This window comes from Apteryx rowi, unplaced genomic scaffold (genome assembly GCF_003343035.1).
Source record: "Apteryx rowi isolate R43461 unplaced genomic scaffold, aptRow1 scaffold_18, whole genome shotgun sequence".
Taxonomy (NCBI): domain Eukaryota; kingdom Metazoa; phylum Chordata; class Aves; order Apterygiformes; family Apterygidae; genus Apteryx; species Apteryx rowi.
Genome location: NW_020448085.1, coordinates 4665748 through 4686588, shown reverse-complemented (window position 1 = coordinate 4686588; position 20841 = coordinate 4665748). Strand labels below are relative to the sequence as shown.

At 42.1% G+C, this 20841-nt stretch overlaps 1 protein-coding gene across 1 annotated transcript in view; it reads left to right on the top strand.

Moving 5' to 3' along the window:
- The first annotated feature begins 94 nt into the window (after window positions 1–94).
- Window positions 95–20841, top strand: part of LOC112963865 (WD repeat- and FYVE domain-containing protein 4-like) — a 147452-nt gene continuing 126705 nt past the window's right edge. The window contains exons 1-8 of the mRNA XM_026061309.1: window positions 95–336; window positions 791–1071; window positions 4309–4473; window positions 9803–10064; window positions 16466–16580; window positions 17199–17302; window positions 18753–18899; window positions 19561–19750. Coding sequence (XP_025917094.1) covers window positions 9804–10064; window positions 16466–16580; window positions 17199–17302; window positions 18753–18899; window positions 19561–19750 — 817 coding nt within the window. The 5' untranslated portion in view covers window positions 95–336; window positions 791–1071; window positions 4309–4473; window position 9803. The remainder of the gene's footprint in view (window positions 337–790; window positions 1072–4308; window positions 4474–9802; window positions 10065–16465; window positions 16581–17198; window positions 17303–18752; window positions 18900–19560; window positions 19751–20841) is intronic.

Below are 20841 nucleotides of genomic sequence, written 5' to 3'. Positions count from 1 at the left end.
GCCGCTGCCGCCGGCTCGCGGGCCCGAGGCCCCGCAGGGAGCGGCCTGCGGCCGGGAAGGGCCGCGCGGCGCTCCTTCGCCTCCTTTTCGACCCCTTTTCGGTTTATTGAGCTTTTCCACATAACCGGAATAGGTGGAGAGCCATAAATCGCTTGACTCTGAGAGCTGGGACTTTGAAAAAGTAAATCGCAACATAGCCACTGGCGGGGGAAACGTTGGCTAGGCCGCAGCGCGGCCCTGCTGAACGGGCCGGTGAGCCCGCGGTGTGAGGGGAGAGCGGCTGGGCCGCCGGGCTGCAGCTCAGCGGCCCTTTGCTTGGTGGCCCGTTTCTTTCAGGTGAATCACTTCTTCGGGGAGGTTTGCTGCAGGAGGGGAGCTTCTCTTTCCGTGCAAATTTAAAAGCTTGCTGAGAAAATGATGGTGTTTGAAAATGATAGTGAAGCAGATGGTTTAAATTTTTGCATTGCCTGTCTACAGTCTCGCTATCACTTCTGCCATTGAAAAGGGGGGGGGGGAATTGAAACAGAACAACTTCCCTTTGTTCTGTTAAATAAATGAAAAGTCATTCAATGTCCAGTTCTCCTTTTTAGAAGAAAAACTAGCTGGATTGTAGCAGGAAAAGCCAGGAGTGAAAAACTGCAGCTGGCTCAAATTTTGGACACTTTGCAATGCTGAATGGCACTTGTGTTTACCTAGCTCCTTTTCTTTTGTAGATCAAAGATTATGAATGTGCATTGCAAAATGTGTTGTCTGGGCAATGACAGCTGTATTTTCTTTCCTGTGTCTGCAGGGAGAGAGACTTGCTGGAGGGATGAGTACAGCCTCCTCTTTGCGAACTTCCATCCCATCTGTGTTTGCAGTTCAGCTGCACTATTAGCCTCTTGGGCAATGGCAGCTGTGCAGCAAGTGCCAGAGGACATATTTGCTCTGGGTATAGCTAGTCAGCCCACTTGATGAATCTAATGAAACTGAAATGTACTGCAAGTTATTGGGTTTCTGGAAAAATCTGCAGTGGTTGAAAGCCTCAAGCTGGAGAAGTGCCATGGCTTCTAGCTGTCCTGGACCACTAAGGTAACTAAGATACCACAGTGTGGGTGATATTGTTACTGTAAAGGCATGAAACAGTTTTTTCCCCTTGTATGTAGAAGTTGGAGTGACAAGAGGCAGAAGCTTAATTAAAATAGGTAAAAAGCACATTATTTGAGCCTGTAAGACAGATGGACCTTTTGGTTATCTCCAGCTCCTAGCCTCAGGCAGCCCGGTGTTGCTTAGCGTGATTGCTAAGGTGTCTGAGCCTGGGAGGAAGGAGCTAGCTGTGCTAGTATGAGAGCCAGGGAGAAATTGCTTTTGTTTTTTTCTAGTCATATTGGTTACTAGAGTTCTTTGCTGCGTTTATATAACTGTGAAAGGCCTGCTTTCCGGTGTGGTGAACAGCCTGAGGAAATCTTCAAAGCTAGTTTGGTGAAGCGTGGCCATGCTGGATTATACAAGATTTGGTGCTTGTATGTGTGTGGGGTTACCTGGAGTGACTTTCTTGACAGTGCTGGGAGGGATGTGCAGAACTTGAAATGGAAAGCCCCTTTTGCTGTCTATCTCTGAAAATGTACTAATTCTGGGTCAGATCAGATGGCAGTGTCAACACTGCTCTGAGAAACTAGAAGCAATGGAAATGGCTACAGATCTTCAGTGCTAGTTCTCTCCCTCCAGGCCTGCCTGTTAACACTGACTTAGAGCTGGTGATTCTCTGCATACACTATATTCAGCCCAACAGTGACTGTGTGTTATGCACTAGTTATAACAGGAATATAACAGTATATAATAGGAATATCAGGGATTAGAGCAGGGCTGAAGGTTGGGATTGCTCCTTTCAATCCTTGTACCTGCCTCGTAGTTGGAGCTTGAGGTTGTCCGCCCCTTTGCTCCTTCTTTTGATGAAGGCTGAATGGCACCGAAGTCAAACTTGATATCATCCATGAGTGTCTGGGGTACTTTGGGTACAGTAGCTTCAGCAGGAAGTGTCTTCACTGGGCCATACAGGATCTACTTAGAATGCAGTTTCTGGTCGGTGTTGGTAGAGCTAGCTCCTGTGTCCAGAAGGTTATTAGCATAATTTCTAGAAGTCTCAACCAAGAAGAGGGTCCCCTTGAACTAGGTGCCCTGTGCGTGGATGCACATGTAAGGGTGTAGGAGACATGCTTTTATCTGTGAGACTGGGGGGAAAAAAAGACTAAAAAAAGGTAGGATTGTTCTCCTGATTTTTGTAGGTGGAGGCGTGGTGCAAAGGGCTATTAAATAAATGGCCCACACCGACAAAAGGAGTTGTAGCACAGCCTCCTACTGCATTAGGTATTAGCTTGTCTTTACCCCTTGTGTTATTTTTACTACAGATAATTTGGTTACAGTTGTTTTGCTTCAGTGAAGCAGAGATGAAGTGGGAGGGGGGTAAAGTTCTGGACTTTCAGCCCCATCAGAAGTTAGTGCAGAATGAAAAAGAAAAGTGTTGCTTAGTCTGCAGCATGAGTTAGAAGTCTGCTAGTGACTGGGTGACTGCGTGAGTCCTGACAGCATGTAGTGCGGGGGGGGGCTCCACCTGGATAGGAGAAGGCTCCTGGGAAATAAACCCCTCTGATCAGACAGCATGGAGGGGTGGCTGCAAATGACCTTCTGTTTTGTGGTTTTAAACTGACGCTTAAAAGGGGAAATGGAGCAGCAGTGGTAACGTTTAGGCTTGTTTTTGAGCTAGGAAAGGGAAAACAATGATGTTCTCTCTGGAATGGTACTGATATGCTCTTCTGTGTCTCTGTGCTTTTGTCATACATCCCACCACTGTGTTTTTGGCTAGATTGAGCCTGGGAGACTATCAGCTAATATTTGAACAGTCTAAGGGAGAAAAGCAGTAGATATGTTGGCACAGCCTTTTGCAGGCAACATGAGCTTGCTCTGCATGTTCTCAGTGCTGCGCAGAGGTCTTGCAGCCATGTTGGTGCAGCACTGAGCTCAGCCAAAAGTGAGGCTCTTGGCTGGGCTCATTAGAGAGGGCTCAGTGTCACGTTCACTGGAGCTACTCCATGTGTATTTGGCTCGGAGTGTGATCTTCTGTCTGCTTGGAAAGCACCATGCAGATACACTTAGTTTAGCTAATGCTTTCCAAACCCTGGTCAACCTGAGGCTGCTGTCTGTACAGCCTGGAGCAGAGTATTTTCCTCAGGATCTAAGAGATGTATTTCTGTTTGTTCCAAAGTTGCAGAGCTGCATAATTCATAGTATAATCTGTATAAGGATAAACTGAGCCTGTGATTTTGCTGCTGCCTCTATCATTGATTTTCCTTTTGGTAAATATATTTTCACAGTCAGAAATAAGAACAATCCCCTGAGAGCATTGTGTGCTGCATTGAGAAAGGTCCCTGTGGTGTACAGGCAATCACTTTCCTGTCTTTCTCTTAACCTAACCCAGTCCAATAGTGAAATCCATTCCTTGGAGACTTGCTGCTTTTAGCTATGGAAGCATCAGGAGCATCCAGTCTGAATACTGCCCTGGTTTAGCTGGAAGGAAAGGTTATTTTTCTCCTGCATACTTTTTCAGGCGTTTGATTTGAGTAAATGTTAACAGAAAACAGATGGCTTTAAACATTTAGAATAAAATCCCTTCAGGTTTCAGTCACCGTAATGCCATAATCTCACCAATTCTCAAGGTCACTGGAAAATTCTCTGGGAGAAGCATCTTAGGAAACACCTGAATTTCCTGTTTAGAAATGTTTAAACCCTACCTTCCCTTCAAAACCAATCATAAAGCCTTTCAGACGTGTCATTAGAAAGAACAAAAAAGCAAACAAACAGCTGAGAAGTAGTCCTTTCCCATCCCCCTAGTTAATTTAGGCTCCCTTATGTTGTCAGTGGAGCATACGGTGCTTGTCTGCCTCTTGATCCCTGAGCAGCTGTCTCAGCTGTTTCAATAGGGAGGCCAAGGACTCAACATTCACCTCAGCTTTTGCATGTGCTTAGTTCAAGGACACTGCATTTGGGGAAGGTACTTCAGCTGTTGCCTGTTCTGTGTGCACAGACTGCACAGAAAACATGAGCTTTGCAGTGGTGAATTCCTCTAGTAGTTTGGCACACTTTAAATTAAAAAAGGCACCGTTTTTTGTGAATATGATATGGGGGAATCTACTTAGTTACCCTGAACCCAGGGAGAGGCATGCCCTGCCCTCTAGCTTCATGCATCAGCTGAATTGCTCTGAGTTGCTTTGGGTGCTTGGCAGGTCTTGAACATGTGGTTCATTTGCTCTTCTCCACTTCTGCTTTCCTCAGGAAATAAGTGCAGCAGCTCATCAAGTGATTCACGGTGGAAAGTTTAAAGAGCAGAGTGGGAGCTGCTGTGTGCACCAGGATGCCTAGTAGGACAGAAGCAGTAAAGCCAATTTCTCTGGATGTGGTTATTGCCTGCAACAGGAGCTGCTGAATCTAGAAGCACAGGTATGAAAGCAAAAGGAAGAAACTGTTGAATTGTTCAAGGAAGCTGCAGTATTATCCTGCAATTGTTTTTTTGTGACAGGATCATTTTCAAATAGCAAAGATTTCAGTGAAAGTTCACCCCAAATTATGGCATAAAGAGGAAAAAGGAGCAGGGGTTTGCCTGGATCCTTTATTTTAGAGATGATGATAGAATTGCAGGTGCAAGGGGTATATCTGTTGCTGCTGCTAATGGAGATTTGTTTGATTTGGTGTAACTGCATGCCCTTGTCTCATGAGCTTTTGTTTTGGGACGATCAGAATTGCCATGGTCTTGTTCCTTTGAAGTTATTTGTTACAATTATATTGTCCATGGCTAGCTAGATGCGTTCTATGTTTGCTTTTGAGCTGAGGGTATTATTTCACACCTCAAAAGCAAGTTCAATATCTGTGTTTCTCAGCTGCAATAGGGGCACATACAGTGTAAGTAGAGCAGAAACTGTTCCCAAGTAGATATTTAGAAGCTACTTTTTAAAATGGACAAAATGAAAATTGGGTGCATGAGAGAGAGGGTGATTCAGTTTTATCGCCACTTTTGGATTGCATGGAAAAGCTCTTCAAACAAGAGTGAAGAGAAATGCAGTTAAGTGTTTGAGACTAAATTAATGATTTGCCAGGTTGTACTGCAGAGAACCTTGTCCAACAGAGATTTACTCAAAATGAAAATATGCTTGAACAAATTAAGCCCTACTGTAAATTAATGCAACTCCTTTGGTAGTAATGGTGTCATACTTCCTTGTAACAAGCTGAAACAGGGTAGTTACATTTCTGAAAAAATGGGTTATATCCTACTGAACTGAGATTTGTTCTTCGAACAGTTCTCAACTCTCTCTAAGCTGACAAGTGTTTTAAAACTCCCCTGCTATTTGTACTTTGTCAGTGCTTGGTTCAAGGCACCGACCAGGTTAGGCCCCTGTTGTATAGAGTGCTGTGCCAGAACTTGGGAAGAGACAGTCCCTTCCCCAAAGAATTTACAGACAAATAGACCTAGCAAGAATAAGTAGGGAGTTGAATTTTGTAGCTTTTTTGTAATTCATTGCAGTCCTTATATTTGGGAAGAAAAATAGTATGATGTCAAAGTGTAAATCTTCTTGGTGTTTTTTTCAGGTTTGCTTCATGAAATGCTATCTCAAGTTTGATCATTAAGCATAGGACTGGAAAGTGTAAATAATGTAAGAAAAGCAGAGGAAGCTCAGGGGGAGAAGAACAAAGGTGATTAGGAAAGACTGAAAGATGAAAGAGTAAATGGACAAGGCCTGGCACAGTGTTATTTTTGAGGTACTATCATTACCACCTACGAGCACAGAATGGTATGAGCCACAAGGAGGGAGACAAACTGAAAGGTTGAAGTGGAAGAGAACCAAAATTAGTGGGATGAAACTGGTTTATAGAGGGGAAAAAAACAGGAGATTCCTTCCACTGCCTGTATCTGTTATGACATTGGACAGCTTTCCTTGGGAGGTAGTGGAGTCCCTGTTGCTTTGCTCATTTAAAATGATCGATTTGCACGACTGTTTAGAGAACTGACTTAGCTTGGCTGCCGAGGAGGGGAAGAAAGTACAAAGAGGCATCACCAAGTGAATTTTGGGATGCTGTGAACCATGTGTTTCTGATAGTTATCAAAACGTTGGGGTTTAGATTACCATTTTTCCGGATACTTACTGTAGAAAGAGGACCAAAATGTGAAATTTGCTGTCAGACTTCATTGTGTTTCAGTCAACCATCTTGCTGTGAGACCCCTCCCTAATAACAAACAATTTTAACATATAAATGAATTTCTTGATCTTGGTGCAAATTGGGATTTTGTAGGTAGAGTGGATGGGGTCAGTCTTTGGACTGCTGGAAGAGTTAATCCTAGGTAAATACAGTTAAGTCTTGATTAAAAATGATTAATTTAAAAAAAAACATGCTTGTTCAGCCAGTAAGCTTTTAGTATCAGCGCTCTGCCTGTGCTCCTGTAAGCTTTGGTCAGGCCTTCCTTCCCTTTTGTCTTATCAGTCTGAAAAGGCCTAGCCACATTGAAGTGTGATTTCACACAGACTTCATTTAGAACAAAAGGGAAAATACATGAGTAAGTTCCACTTCCTCTTTGTTAACTGATACCACTTTCCAAATGATAACATTTGGTTTATTTGATATATTTTCACTAATATGTCTTTTTAAATATTTATTACTTAGACTTTACTTTTTGTATCATTCTGATATGTATAACTTACCAGAACTGAAACAAGCCCTTAATTTACCCTGCAGATCAGGACAAGTGGTGGGGTGCGATAGGGAGCCAACAGATTAGACATTTTCAAAATATCTAAGCTATCCTTAATACCAAAATCTCAAATCCTGGGTCTGTTGTGTGCTGATTGGTACAGGAGAGTAATTATCCTCCAAGAGAAATGGAAAGTACAAAGGTTTTAGAAACCCAAGTGAAACTGTAGACCCAAGAAAAGGCCATTAGGCGAAGGAATACTTAAAGCAGATGGTGCAAGTGCAGAGAACAGACTTGTGTTCGGGGTCTGATACTTTGTCTAATATGCCTCATGTAGTCTAGACTGTTGCAGTAAATAATGAAACAAATTGTAAGAAATTTGAGTGTATGTGGAAATCTTTAATCTCCAGACGTACATGAAAGGAAAATGAAGATTACATAGTTCATTACAATTAAGTCTTCATTAATGAATTTTTGTGTGTATGTGTATACCTGGCTTTAATAGTTTCTGTGGAGAGGGGAGGATATGAGAATGCTGTCTGTAATCTGTCATTACGTAGCTTCATAGCCCGAGAATTTGTTGAGTGACCAGCCTTGCTGTACCTTAGCTGTGCAACCAGCAAGAAAGACCTACTAAGTAAATTATGAACAGAAAAAGACAAAATTGATAAACATATTTGCCTGTCTTCAAGCAGTGCCATTGATTGCTCAGTTGCTGGCTTTCTGAGATAACTGTAAACGCTTCTGTTAATCTCTCCATGCCTCAGTTTCCCCATCTATAAAATGACTGCTTCTGCAAAGGATTTTGAGATTCTTACACAAATGATCAAGGTGAATCTAGGGACGGGGTAGGAGTGTGGGTTACTTGTTAAAACAGATATTTACCAAGTCAGGTCTTAACGTGGAAGAAATACTGACATTTCATGCTCTTCCTGATAGCATTGATTTAGGCTTAGCAGAGTAGCTTCCAAGGTGAGAGGGTTCCCTTAGGAGCAGGATATGCCACATGAGTTGTGACAGCAGCCTCCTTAAAAAAGAGTGACTCTGAACTGTGCCCTCGCTGACTCCCATAAAATATTACCCAGGCTTTCCCAGCACAGTGTACAACTTGGTGATGACTCAAGTGGGCCAATGTCCCGTACCAGGGCTAAGTATAATATATGACAAACGTCCCTCCCACACAGTCATGAGGAACAGAGTCTTCCTGTTTACTCAATGCGGGCTCAGTCGTCATACTTTTTCTGCCCACAGGGCTTTGTTGTTTTCCTCAATTATCTGTTAAAACAACAGCAGTGAAACCCAAAGTGTTTTTGAGGTAGAAAGTTCCAGATTGGCACTCCTGGAGTCTGGTCAGAATCTCCTAGTTCTCTATCTCCGAATGATGAGTGGAGTAGGGGCTAGGGTAGAGTAAGTTCCCATCCACTGGTGGGTGGAGGATCAGCATTCACATCTGGGGTAGGTGTCTGCTGGGACCATCTGTTCACTGCAGGTGTTCTGGTGCACAGTGACAAGGTGGTGTCACCCTCTTCATCTCAGAGCTGCTGCATGAGTGTGGAAGTGAAACTGGTTCATCTGGCTTGTAATGGGCAGAGTGCAAGCAGTAAGCAAGCTGCATAGCTGATGGATGGTGAAGGCAGAGAATCCCAAATGTGGTACTATTGTTGGCTTGTAATTCCCAAACCCAGCTCATAATGGTCTTTTTTTGTTTTTTTTGTTTGCTTTTGAAGGGAGGTGTATGTGTATTGGTGTAGGAGGACTGACTCATGCTTTCTGAATTACACTGCTTTTTGGCATTTTTATTGATTCACTAAAACAGTAAGCAAAGAGCCACTGTAGAGAAAGAATCTGTTTGCTAGAAATGAAGGTATACGGTTGCTTTTCTGTTTTGAGGGGAGTGTAATGATGCATTGAGGGTTCTTCTACATTCTTAGAAGACAGTAAATTGGTCAAGTAAAGCAATGAGCTGTGTTCAGCTTGGTGACAATACCTCAGCTGCCTGCCTATGCTGTGATAGTTTCTGCATGTCATATCCCTGAATTTTGAGTAGTCAGACAGTGTCCTGGACGCTAATTAGCATGTGGCTGATTTTGTTGGAGACTGGGAAGCTGGAAAAGCTCGACTTCTGCTGATGTAAGTGTTGTGATTACGTAGGCTGTGAGTAGCAGGGTGAGGTCGCAGAGGAGTAGAGTTGCTGTGGATACAGAGCTGAGTCAGTGACCTTCCAGAAGACTGTGGATTCAGGACTGAGAAGTAGATGAGAAGGCGTGGGGTGGAAATGAGGATACCAGAAGGATTCCTCTATAGTACAAGATGGTCCCATAGTAAGTTTGATATTGATGGAAATCAGGCTGCTAAAAGCACCTTGGTCCTTCACAAAGGCATATCCAGCTCAGTTTACAGAATCAACAAAACAGGTAATGTTGTAGTGAAAGTATCTACCTTTTGAACAGAGCTGTACATCTGCAGGACAGAAGAGCTGAGTGTTGCTACCTATCTGGGCCAGCACACTCAGGTGGAATCCTTGACTTGTCCTCACTGCTTCCATTCCAGCCAACGTCTCCAGCCAGCACTTCCTGCCTGCTCCAGGTCCCTTGTGCCAGAGACACGCAGCTTAGTTTGGCATCCATAATCAACGAAATGTGTAACCTGGCTCTTGAGTAGTGCTGTTCTGTTGCAAATCTAATGATGGTCATAGTTACGATTTCTGTTTTACAATGGGGGAGACTGAAGTAAAGAGAGAGCATCTGGCTCAGTGGTAAAGTTGGGGCTGGAACCCAAATTTCCTACCTGGTTTATCAGTTTGTCCTGCCAAAGCCCAGATGAGTTGTGTAGCATATGCAGGCACATCTCCTGGGAGAGAGCTCCTTCATGTGATTGCAAGGGTAGTGATGCTCTTGTCCAGGAGCAGAGTGCTTAGCCATTAGAAGCAGAGGAAGAAATAGTAGCTACCAGCGTTTCCATGCTTCTAAACTCCCCAGCTCCAAAGCTCAAGGCTGTCAGTGCCTTGTTTCATGGGACAATGAGATGGTGGGGGATGATGCTACCAATAAATAATGCAGTATTTTTTAACTTGAAGTCTGATTTCAGTATGGACAAAGCAGCAGAGCTCATGCGACAGCTTGAGGATTCGCCTGGCGAAGCACGACAGCAAGAACAAAGTTCTGATGAGGGAGGCAAAGCAGAAGTGCCAGGACGGACTGCTGGCAGCAAGGACAAGCTGCCTCAGAGCCATACCCTCCAGTGGGAGACTTTAGCGAGACAGTTTGTGGAATATGAACAGGTGGCTCCATTTCTCATCCCAGAGGAGCAAAAGAGAAGGCTGCTGGACTTTCTTCCCCTCTTTTTAAAGGTTTGTTCTCCTTATTGCCTTTGGTGTGGATGCTGAGGACATGCTTGAATTTCTGTTGTATGCATTGTGTGGCCACCCTAATGGCCAGCGATGTTAATTTGGTGCACGATCTCTGTGTCTAGGAGATATGCCCTTTTATTCCACTGGAAGGCTGGGGAAATGCAGTTTCTTGTCCTCCTTTCATCTAACTAACTTGATATGTTAGCATGGCAAAAGTGCAAGAGCACTGCTTTATTTATGTGAATGGCTGAATTCTACTCTTGGAGTCAAGGAATATGCTGATGAAACAGGTATGTTTCAAAATGAGTGCCATGTGAAGAGGTTACTCCATGTGTGTCTCATCTCTTATTACTGGGCACAGATTCAGCCTGGGATAATGTGGTTGTGGCATGCAGCCAGGTAAGGGAAATGCAGGCACACCTGCCAGTCTCTAGGTGGAATTTTTGGAATAATGACAGTGCTGATGTCTAATTTTAGTGCTTGAGAGAAAAGTTCTATTATAGATGGGAAGACTGTGGCACAAGAAGAGGAAGGTCATACCATGGGTCAGGGACACAGCTGGGGCTAGTAGTTAACAGGCTGCCTCACCTATTTGATTCCCTAGAGCTCCCATGAGCCAAAGATTTGTGAGATGGACACATTGAAAGGTGGTCCTGGGAGAATCTTTTCACGAGTGGGAGCCTCGAGTGTTGCTAGTATTTGCTCATGTGTGTGAAAAGTGCAGGGAGCTCTGCACAATGGCAGAGCATAGTAGTGTGAGAGCCTAGTGAGAGGAGCAGAAAACCTGGCTTATATTTAAATGTACTTAGGCCGTGTCCTAGTGCAAAGGAATGATTTTTCTCCTGAATTAGTCAGGGTATATATGGGCTATGGAATTTGGGTCTGTGTTTTTATGCTCTCTCGCTATGTGAGTCTTTCAGAAAGAAAATAAAAGCTGCCTTTTGGTGAAACCATGTTTTAGTCACGGCACATTTCAACCATCTGTATGTGTGAGTTTTCACTGTTCTTGGGTGACTGAACTCAGACCCATCTGTTCCCCACCTATCTGAGCCATTTTCTAAAAGAATTTAGTGGGAGATGGGGAAGGGAAAATTGTTCATGACATGATCACTTCATCTTTGTGGGAACACTGGGACACTGTAGTGAGAGGGACATTTTGAAATGTGTGTGCAGGGAAATCACTGCTCTCACTGCTATGAAATCCTTGGTGTTCGTGATAGTAAAGAAGAATTAATGTCTGGAGAGTAAAGAACATTTCACTCAGCTGGATGAAGCATGAACCTGTGAAGTCTGCAAGTCTTGGTGCAGAGTAGGGCTATGAAATGGCTATAGATGCCAGGGCCAGTCAACAGCACTGAAAGAGGTCTCCCTTTGGTGTCAGTGTGAACAGAACAGTCTGAAAAAGCAGTGCATAGCCTGGAGTCTCAGTCCAGAAGTGGCCTTCTCCCTTAAAATAAGACATTCTACAGACATTTTATATAATGACTGAAAAAAACCTTCTATTTTCACCGCTTCCCCTTTGCTCCTGAATTTGTTTGCATAGAATTGTTCTCCTCCTGAACCAAAGCCCATATTTGGGCAGAAGAGGTGTTGCTTTCCAGCTGGGTGCCTGTGTCACTGGAAACAAATCTCTCTCTCTCTTCTTGCATGTGGCACTACAGATTCTGGGACAGACTTGGCTTTTCAGAGCTTACCAGCACTTTATCAGCTCACAAAAATCCTGGCTTTGCAGAGGGCAACATTTCTTCCTCAGTCTTCAAAGATTGTTCTTCAAAGTTAGATCAGATCACTAATACTGTTACAGTTCTCAGTAGAGAGGCACCTTCTTATTCCATGAATCCACTTTTTAAATAGCTCACTGCAAATACTACAGTTCTTTTCCTGACACAGCATAGCAGTGAGATGTAGCCCTTTTGCTTGGAGCAGGAGGCATTTGTTACTCCTTTCTTAGAACTAAGTTTCCAGAACCTGTCTTCCTTCTTCCTCTGAGCTGCATAGGGAATACACATCCTTAATCCTTTGAGGGTATAGATTTACCCCAAAGAAAATAGCTTTGCTGTAGAAGATAGTTTCTCCAAACTGCCCCCTCTTCTGTGAGCAACGTACTGTGGGTTTCTTGTTAAATTCTTCTCTTGGGGTTTTCCTACCTCAAATTTTCAATGGAAATGAAGTTCTCAGATCCTAATGTTTCTGAGTTCTCTTACAGCTGTTTCACACAATGTAGTCTTTAACTATCCTATGATGAACATGAAATAAGCAGGTCTTTGCCAGGTTAAGGTTATATAGAATAACTTCAGATTTGATGATCATTAACTAAGTATGAAAAGGGAGAATGTCTTCTATGGGAAGGTCATTTTTTCAAAGCAAAACCTTCAAAGGACTGAGGAAGCTGTTGCTACTGAACAAAGGTGAAGAAAGCTACAAAAATCTAGAAGTCTTATGAACTTAGAGTTTAGAGACAGCAAAGCAAGAAATCATATATTTATGTTCAATCACACTTGAGAAAAAATAAAGTTTAGTGCATCTGGGTAGAAAGGCATCTATTCCCCAGGAGACTGAGTGTCACAAAGGCACTGACTATTTTGTACATATGCAAACCCATCAAACATTTTCCTTCTGTAGAGCTAAACTTCACATGCATTAAGATTTGTGGAAAGTGATTTCCTGAATTGTACTAATGCTCACAAATAGGGAATTTTAAATTCCTAAAAGATATTATGACTTCAGAATGTATTGCAAATGGAGATGCAAATTTCTCATTGGCTTAACATTTGCTTTTCTGTCCTAAGAGACGGATTTCCCTCCCCCCCTCCTTTCTGAGATGAATCGGAAAGCAAGGAACTGCACTGCTGTGTAGGCATTTAGGTTCAGATGTATAGCTAGAGCATTTTGGCCTTGCCTCATAGATTTAGAAGTACATTGTGGAGGATCTGGCTCTTTACACTGAGTCATCATATCCTTCCCCATAAGACTTTTACTCCCTTCCTTCATGTAAGAGCTTCCTGCTCTGTGCTAAGCCCCTGGTCTGGCCTGAGAAAACACATCTCAGTTCAAATTGTACCTGCTGTAAAGCTTTGGGAGCTGACTCCTCCTCTTCCTGTTTAACTAGGGCCTCTGTAGAAGTCTTCTTCCTCTGTGGAGGATTTTCATTCCTGGCTTTTCCTTTCCTTGTTTGATCACTCAGGTGCCAGTGCATCTCTGTCTTTTTGTCTTAGAGTGCTTTGGCTTTTATTCTGGCTGGAGAGAGAAGGCACTAACCAGGGACACAGTTGGGGTGTGGGGGCTCATGTCTCACTGATGTTTCTGGATACAGGAGGAAAAGGTGTAGAAGGAAGATGTTAGCCATCTGCTTGTGATTCAGGCCCGGGCTGGGAGTCATTTTAATGTGACCTCTGTAGCTTTCCCCTGGTGCCTCAGAATGATGAAAGCATCAGAATGTTATTTTACATGGCTGGCTTTTGAGCTAGCATATCTCCATGAAGGACCTCAGGGCCCCAGAGGGAAATATGTCATCCCCCTCGACACCGCAGCAGGGTCTGTAATTCCACATAGGGTCTTCTGACTTAGTGCTCTGTATAAAACTGTTGGGAGTTTCCCTGATTTGCTGCCTGTTTGCTCTCCCTAAGCAGGAAGGACAGATGCTAACAGCAGAGAGGGAACTTGCAGTACAATCTTAAACATCTAGAAACAGCCAAGTTTAAGAGGAGGGGAAAAAAATCATATCAGGCTGACATTTTTTGAGTTCCCCTTAAAGGCAGACATTCTGGAATGGAGTCAGATTGATCTTCTTCCAGATGCAGATTTTGTATAGGCTCAAAGATAAATATGGAACTGATTTGGGACTGTCTTTAGTGGAGAGCATATTCTAGATGTTAGTGTCTGACCCACATAAAGTTAAACCATAAGACTGTAAATCGGAACAGGAGAGGCCTGGTCTGTAGTGAGATGGGCTGGCTAGGTTTTTGCACAAAGGTAGCACTGCTGTGAACCTGTGATTGCTGCTCTCTGCTGGATGTGGTCTGAATTTTTACAGTCTGAACTGCTTTCTGTTGGCAGAAATCTGAGTGTCACGGGTATTCTCTGAAGTGTTCAGAGCTACCCTTTTCAAGGAAAAGGGACAGAGATCTATGGTATATCCTTAAGTGGCTGTGGATTTCTTGTCATTGTATTTTCCTAGCCAGTTTTTGTTCCTTACAGATGTTTCCTTGCTTTCTGCATCAGATACGGAGTGACCAGGGGACCTTGTGGCTGCGACTGAGGTTCTCTGAAGATCATTTTTCATTGAAATCTGAAAAAGTTATCTTATTTTTTTTTAATATTGTTTATTAAAAATGAACTGGTAGGAATACTGGGCACTTGCATTTCACTCTTTCGTAGCCAAAATAAATGTAGTTGGACACAGTGTCAGAAAAGTCAGTGCAGTGCACTCTGCATCTAATGAAGCAAAAAGAAGGTGCTGTCCTGGTTGCTGTAGCTATTTTCTGCTTGCCTGATTGCAGGTGTGGCAAAAAGAACTGGCACTTTGTGAGGGGGCGAAAAAAAGTTTGTCCATGAGCAGCCTTCAGGACAGAGAATGAACAAGTAATTGAAAGCAAAGGTAGAGAATGAAATATATTTGTAGAAGAGCTTCTCAAAGAGTTGCACTGATTTCTTAGCAGCCAGTATTATGGGATGTCTGCTCCAGATTATTTTAGGAGAATAATTGCCTTTTTTTTGTTTACCTTCCTTTCGTCATCTGGCTCTTACACCTTTATTTTTTTCTGGATTGAATTTGTTGAAGGAGGACACTGTTGTAAAGAAACTTAAGGTTGCTGGGGACAAAGGTGTCCCATCCTGATCTTTGGATGTGACTGCAGTACTGTTGCTAAGTAATACACCAGTGTCTTTGATGTTGGATGTTCTGTATCAAAGTAAGGGTACCTGACTTGCAGAGGCTAACTGGATGTGATAGCATTAGTCTACTGGAATTTTTTTTTATTACTTTTGAGATTAAATGATTTTTAGAAGTCTGGGCAAAGAAATATTTGATAGGGGATCTTTTTGTCTGATTCAGAGCAGGGAACCACAGATCAAGTCTTGTTGTTGTTCCTGTTGTCAGTTCCGCATTGACTTGCTTGTCCATTCTTGAACAAGTAATTTATAAACAAATATTATTTTCCTTTGCTAGCTATGCATTTAGGACAATACCTTCCTGTTTAGGGGTGCTTATTATAGTGTAGAAAATGTTTAGAAATCCTGGGCTGGTAAATGTTTATTGTCATAATTTCAACACTTCAGAAAGGCGGCTTCTTCTATAATGGAACTGAGCTATACTCATGATTTAAGCTGGTTTGTAAATCGCTAGCCAGGCAGGAGTGTCACTCCTGGCATTGCAGCATACGTAATTCTTAACCTCATGGACAGATGGGTTGATCAACTCATATTATTGCTGCAAAAGCATATCCGGTGCCTTCAGGGCTAGGGTACTGCTGTTGTTCAGCTCCTCTTCCATGCTTTGTTTCATTTCCTTAGTTTGTAACAAAGGTTATTTCTGTCCTGCAAGAAATTCTGTGTTTTCTGGCCCTTACTTTCATCCCGAATAAGGGTAGAATTTAAAGGCAGAAAACTTAGGCATGCTTTAAAAAATATCCAAGGTGTTTTGGCTTTGTTCTGTGATTTTGTTTATTTATTTATTTTATTTTTTTTCCAGCAAGTCGAATCAACTTGTTGACCTGAAAGAAGTAATTCAGTTTCAAGAGAGCTTTGGCAGCAAAGTACTTCCTGGGAGCTGTAGTCCTGTATTGTTGTGGCTTTTGTGACTGATCTGTTGCAGTGCTCCAGGAGCGCTGCAGTTCCAGTCCTGTTTCAGTCTCTAAGTAGCTGAGACTGTGCAATGACTTGCTGAACACAGAAAATACAATTTTAAATTTTATTTTTACTTAATTGAAAATTCCATTTTTGCTGATGATGAGCTTCAGTTTTGGGACACCAGTTTTTGAAGAAGAAAATGCTTTTATTGGAAAATTCTTAGACAACTGCAGATGTAACCTCTTTGGGGTACAGAGAGTGTATGTTGTATTTGCAAAGGGACTAGCATGCTTTTTCATACAAATAATTAGTGGTGCACTGGCTATGACATGCTTTTACACTGTTTTGATTGTATGCATTGGGGAAAGTACATCAATGTTCTCTAGCAGGTGTGTTATATGATTCAAAAGGTAGTTCCAAGTTGTCTCCTCTATCTGTGGTGTTAGGCTCCTGCCTGTCTGACAAACACTGCTTGGTGGTACTTGTTGAGGAGGGAATTTTGGAGGGATACATTAACTTGCTGTTTATTTATTTACATGTATTATTAGTTTTCAATACACCAAAGACATGCTGTATCAAAAACATTTAAACAATTGCTCCTGCTTACATTTCAGGCCTGGGAACAGTCCGCTGGAATAATTGTATTTCCCAACATTCAGCTATTAGCCAGTGAAGTTTCCAAACTTCTGACAAAAGAGATTAAGAAGAACCTTAATGGCAAGCCTGCAGGTAATGATCATGTGCCACATCCACTGTGTGCTTATTCTGGGACTGTGCTGTCATTCACCTGTCATCCATGTTACATTACACACTTAGCGTGAGGAAATAAAGGCGGAACAGAAAATGCTAAATGTAGCAACTCGGATCTTTTAGTTGGTGTGAACTAGCATTGGTATTTGAGAATTGCACTGAAAATCTGGCCTTGTGTGCATGCCATGCTGACCATGGTTTTGGAACCTTTGCAATAAAAATGTAGAATACTGGAGAAATGCAGTAAAATAGCATGTTACACTTACTATTCTGAGAAATTTTATTAACGGGGAAAGTACTGCTAACCACACATGGCTTTCCTGTTGGCTGTCATATGCTCTTTGCATTGGTCAGCTGGCAGACTTGATGAATTTAGCTGGTATTCCTGGTGAAGCTTGTAAGTTTGTGAAACATCTAGTTTACATTAACTGGCCTGAGCCTGGTGCTGGATCAAGATCCTTTTAAGTCCTTCCATTCATTTCAGTGGACTACTGTTAATGTAGTTTTGTTCAATTTGTCAGATCTGTTAAGAAAGGATCAATGAAGTATTTTCATCTTTCATTAAGGAATTATAGTTTAATGTTTTTGTGATAACAGAGGAAGCTCGGTTAGCGTTGGAGCAATTGCTGCAACAGAAAAGGGAAGTGGAAGATGGCCATGTGCTCCTGAAATCGGTGTATCTCCTCTCACAGACTGACTCGGTAAGAGAAGTGACTACAAAGGCTTTTTTGGTTTGGTTTTATTTTCTCCTTTTTAACTCTGAGAAGCTGAGCAGCCACCACAGCAGTGGAACATCTGTGTCTCATAATGAACGTGCTGTCCCCAGTGCTTTGAACATCAGCATGCTCAGGGTATGCAGTCAGATAGAGGACATCCCACTAGGTTTACAGTCCAGGCTTTTAAAAAAGAGAGGAGTAGTGCTCTGTCAGATGCAATTTTGTTTTGATCGTAGGCAGCTGTTTTTTTCTAGTGTTTTCTCCAAAGCATATCCCTGCTCTTCAGCCTTTCTTTGTTACTTCAGCTTAAGTATCAAGGAGATCACTAAGCAAGGATATCTGTCTGTCTGATAACACTGTGGTTAGATTCTTCATCCTGATAGCCTCTTATTTTGAAGCACTGCAAAGCATTTAATAAATCCTACATGTATAGCAGCCCTGAATGCTGACTGGCATCAGCAATACAACCTGCTAGTGGTATAGAAGGGGTGCAGTTGTCCCCAGCATTGAACTGAACAGTTTGTGTCCACCTTACCAGGATAGATGAAAATAAAATCTTACTGTTAGCTGTTAATGGACATGATCTGTGTCACAGAAAGAGCTCTATAAAATTATATATTGGTGGTCACAGCATGAAATTCTTGGTGAGGTTTGTGCTTATTGCAGATCTAAAACATGTTGCCATTTTTTTGTAGCACAGCCTACCACAAAACTATGTCACAAGCCTCACTTCTGTTTAGTTTGCTGCTGATTTTGTTGTTGTTGTTGTTGTTGCAACTATTGCCTGCCAAGCAAGCACACTGACATTTACTCTTCTCTGTAAGTTTTACAGGGTCATGGTAGGGATGGGAAGAAACTTAAGTCCCAAGAGAAAAGCCAAGGCCTGTGGAAAGAGTGTGTTTTTCATTTATAAAAGCTATGATTAGAAGTGTTTGTGCAGTTACTCAGTTGGTTACAAATATAAAGGCATTATAGCTAATTGACACTATGCTGTGTCAAGGATGTGACAAAGACCTCGTGCTTTTAACATAGCAAGCCTCTATAACTATAGGCTGTCCAGTGAACTAATGATAAAGAAGGCAGTGTCTGCTCTAGGGCTTACTACTGTTTAGCTGCTAGTTAGTTTGCAGATTAGATGCTTTATCTCCTGCAGGCCTTCTAATGCAGGACATACTAAGTAACTCTGTCAAAGCCCTAGTTCAGCTGGGGCAGGAAGTCCTGGGAACAGCTGGCAACACACTGTCAGTGTGCTTGCTTCCCCCAAATGCATTTGTACAGTGGTGGTATGTGGTTGCCATGCTTGTGTGCTCTACAGCAGCTGTAAGAATAAAATGCTTAAGCAGCTGATTCTTGTGGCATGACTGCAACAAGTGTGTAGAAACAAGGAAAGTGCAGTCAGTTTCTGGAGGGGCTGATTTTGATTTTTCTTACTTAGAGGACTCTGTGGAACATCATTGGATCTGGCCTTCCAGCTGCTCTGATGCAATGCCTGTACCTTTTCTTTACTTTTCCTCTGAAGAAAGGCAGTGATGATGGAGAGACAAGTGAGGATGACACTCAAACTCAGGAGATGCTTGTTCAGGTGAGATGCTCCTGCGGGTGTTTCTTTGCCCTGAGCACTTAGATATTCACTCAAGCTTTGGATTGGAGCTAGTGACTGTTTTATTTTGCCATCCTCCTGATACTTGTTAAATGCTTTTCAGTCCCTAAATTTAATCCTTTCTTTGGTGACATTTAAACCAATCTGTGATGACACTGTTATAGCTTTCATTTTGTTGTTAAACAAAATAGCATGACTTTGTAAACTGGGGAAAAAAAAAGAAAGCATTTACAATATCCTAACAGTAGTTTTACTTGTTCCTTTCACTCCATCCTTCTCCAGGCATCAGTATCAAATTGTGTTGTTTTTTTTTTTTTCCCCTCTAATTAAGCTTAGCCAAAACTGGTGATGGATGGAACAACCTATGATTTGATTTTTTGTTCTTCAGTTAGACCTGATTTACAGCATCCAGTTCTTATTCGCTTGTTCCCGTGTTTAGGTGTTTGGGAGGGCTTTGATACCACGGTGCTACAGTCCCTTGTGAGCTACGTAGTAGCCTCCCCCAGAGTTTTGTGCTACTTTGGTTTCCAGTGAGTGTGTACAGCTATGGTCAGGTTGGGTACCTGCTGGCCAGTGGATTTTTATACATCTCCCAGATACTTGCAGGCATGTGTATTGCAGCTGATGTTTGTTCATTTTTCAGATAATGCATAATATGTACAAAGAGGAACAAGGTGTGGAGGAACTTCTGGCAGCTGATAAACTTCAGTCATTAATTATAGCAACAGCTTCCCTCTGGGACCAGTGTAGCCCTTCATGGAAAGTACCCACAGGCCATGTGCTGCGAACAATTTCAAAGGCTCAGACCAAAAACAGCATTGTGTACCTGCAAGGTTTGATTTAGTAATTTGACTTTTCATTTCCTCATACTTGCCTTGAGAATCAATTCACAAGAAGAGTCTCCCTGGGTAGAGACTCCTAGATCATCTGGTAGTCAATCATCTGCAAAGCATGGGCTTTTAGCTTCCTAGATAGGAACATTATTGAGTGCTGATAGAAAACTGGAAGCTGATTTTTTTTTTTTTTTCTACACAAAAAAGTAAATTACAGGCAGGAGCCTGTCTCATCCAGTCCCACTGATGCAGGCAACCACAAGATGTATTACTCTTTTTTTTAATTTAATTTAATTTATTATTATTATTATTATATCGTGACTTGACATGTGCGTCTAAGGCTCGTCAACGCTAAATACTGTTTCTCTGGCAGTGCCTTCAACCTTGTGTCTTTTGGGACAATGTCATGATTGGTTCTGAGTGATATCCTCATATTTTCATAGGCTTTATTAGAGTAAGCAATTTTCTTGTTACTAAGAAGTGTAAAGGTCACTAGTCTCAGTTTCTTACAAGGAAAAACATTGCTATAGGTTTTTTTGTTGTTTTGATTGATTTTTTTTGTTTGTTTGTTTTAATTTGGTTTCCTGGGTGAGATTGAAAGACTGAGGAATAATAGTTATTCCTGAGCACAGTGAACTGTTTAGAAATTTGGAAGCTCTGCCGGAAGGACTGACCATCAGGTTAGATGAGGAAGACTAGATTTCATTGCTCAGAGCAAGATATACATATCGCATTACACATGCCTTGCTGAAAAAAGAATTAATCTGTGAACACTGCACAGAATGTGTGATTGATTTAGTACAAGACGATTAAATATTTCAGCCTCCACTTACTTCGTACTAAGACAGCCAGATTCACTGTGTATCAGGTTTGCTGGGTGGGTGGGACGTTTACTGAGGCTGAATCAGCTTTTGGGGGTTAAGCAAAGAAATGTATGCCTGCTTTAAAGAAAAGAAATATTCTTCATGTAGCCTCTGAGTGTGATTTTTCATATCTCCTCCTGCCTTTTCTTGCTAGAAAAAGAGTTAACTGTCTCTATTTTATTGGGAAATAACTTTTCAAGAACATTGTTCCAATTTTATTAGTAACTT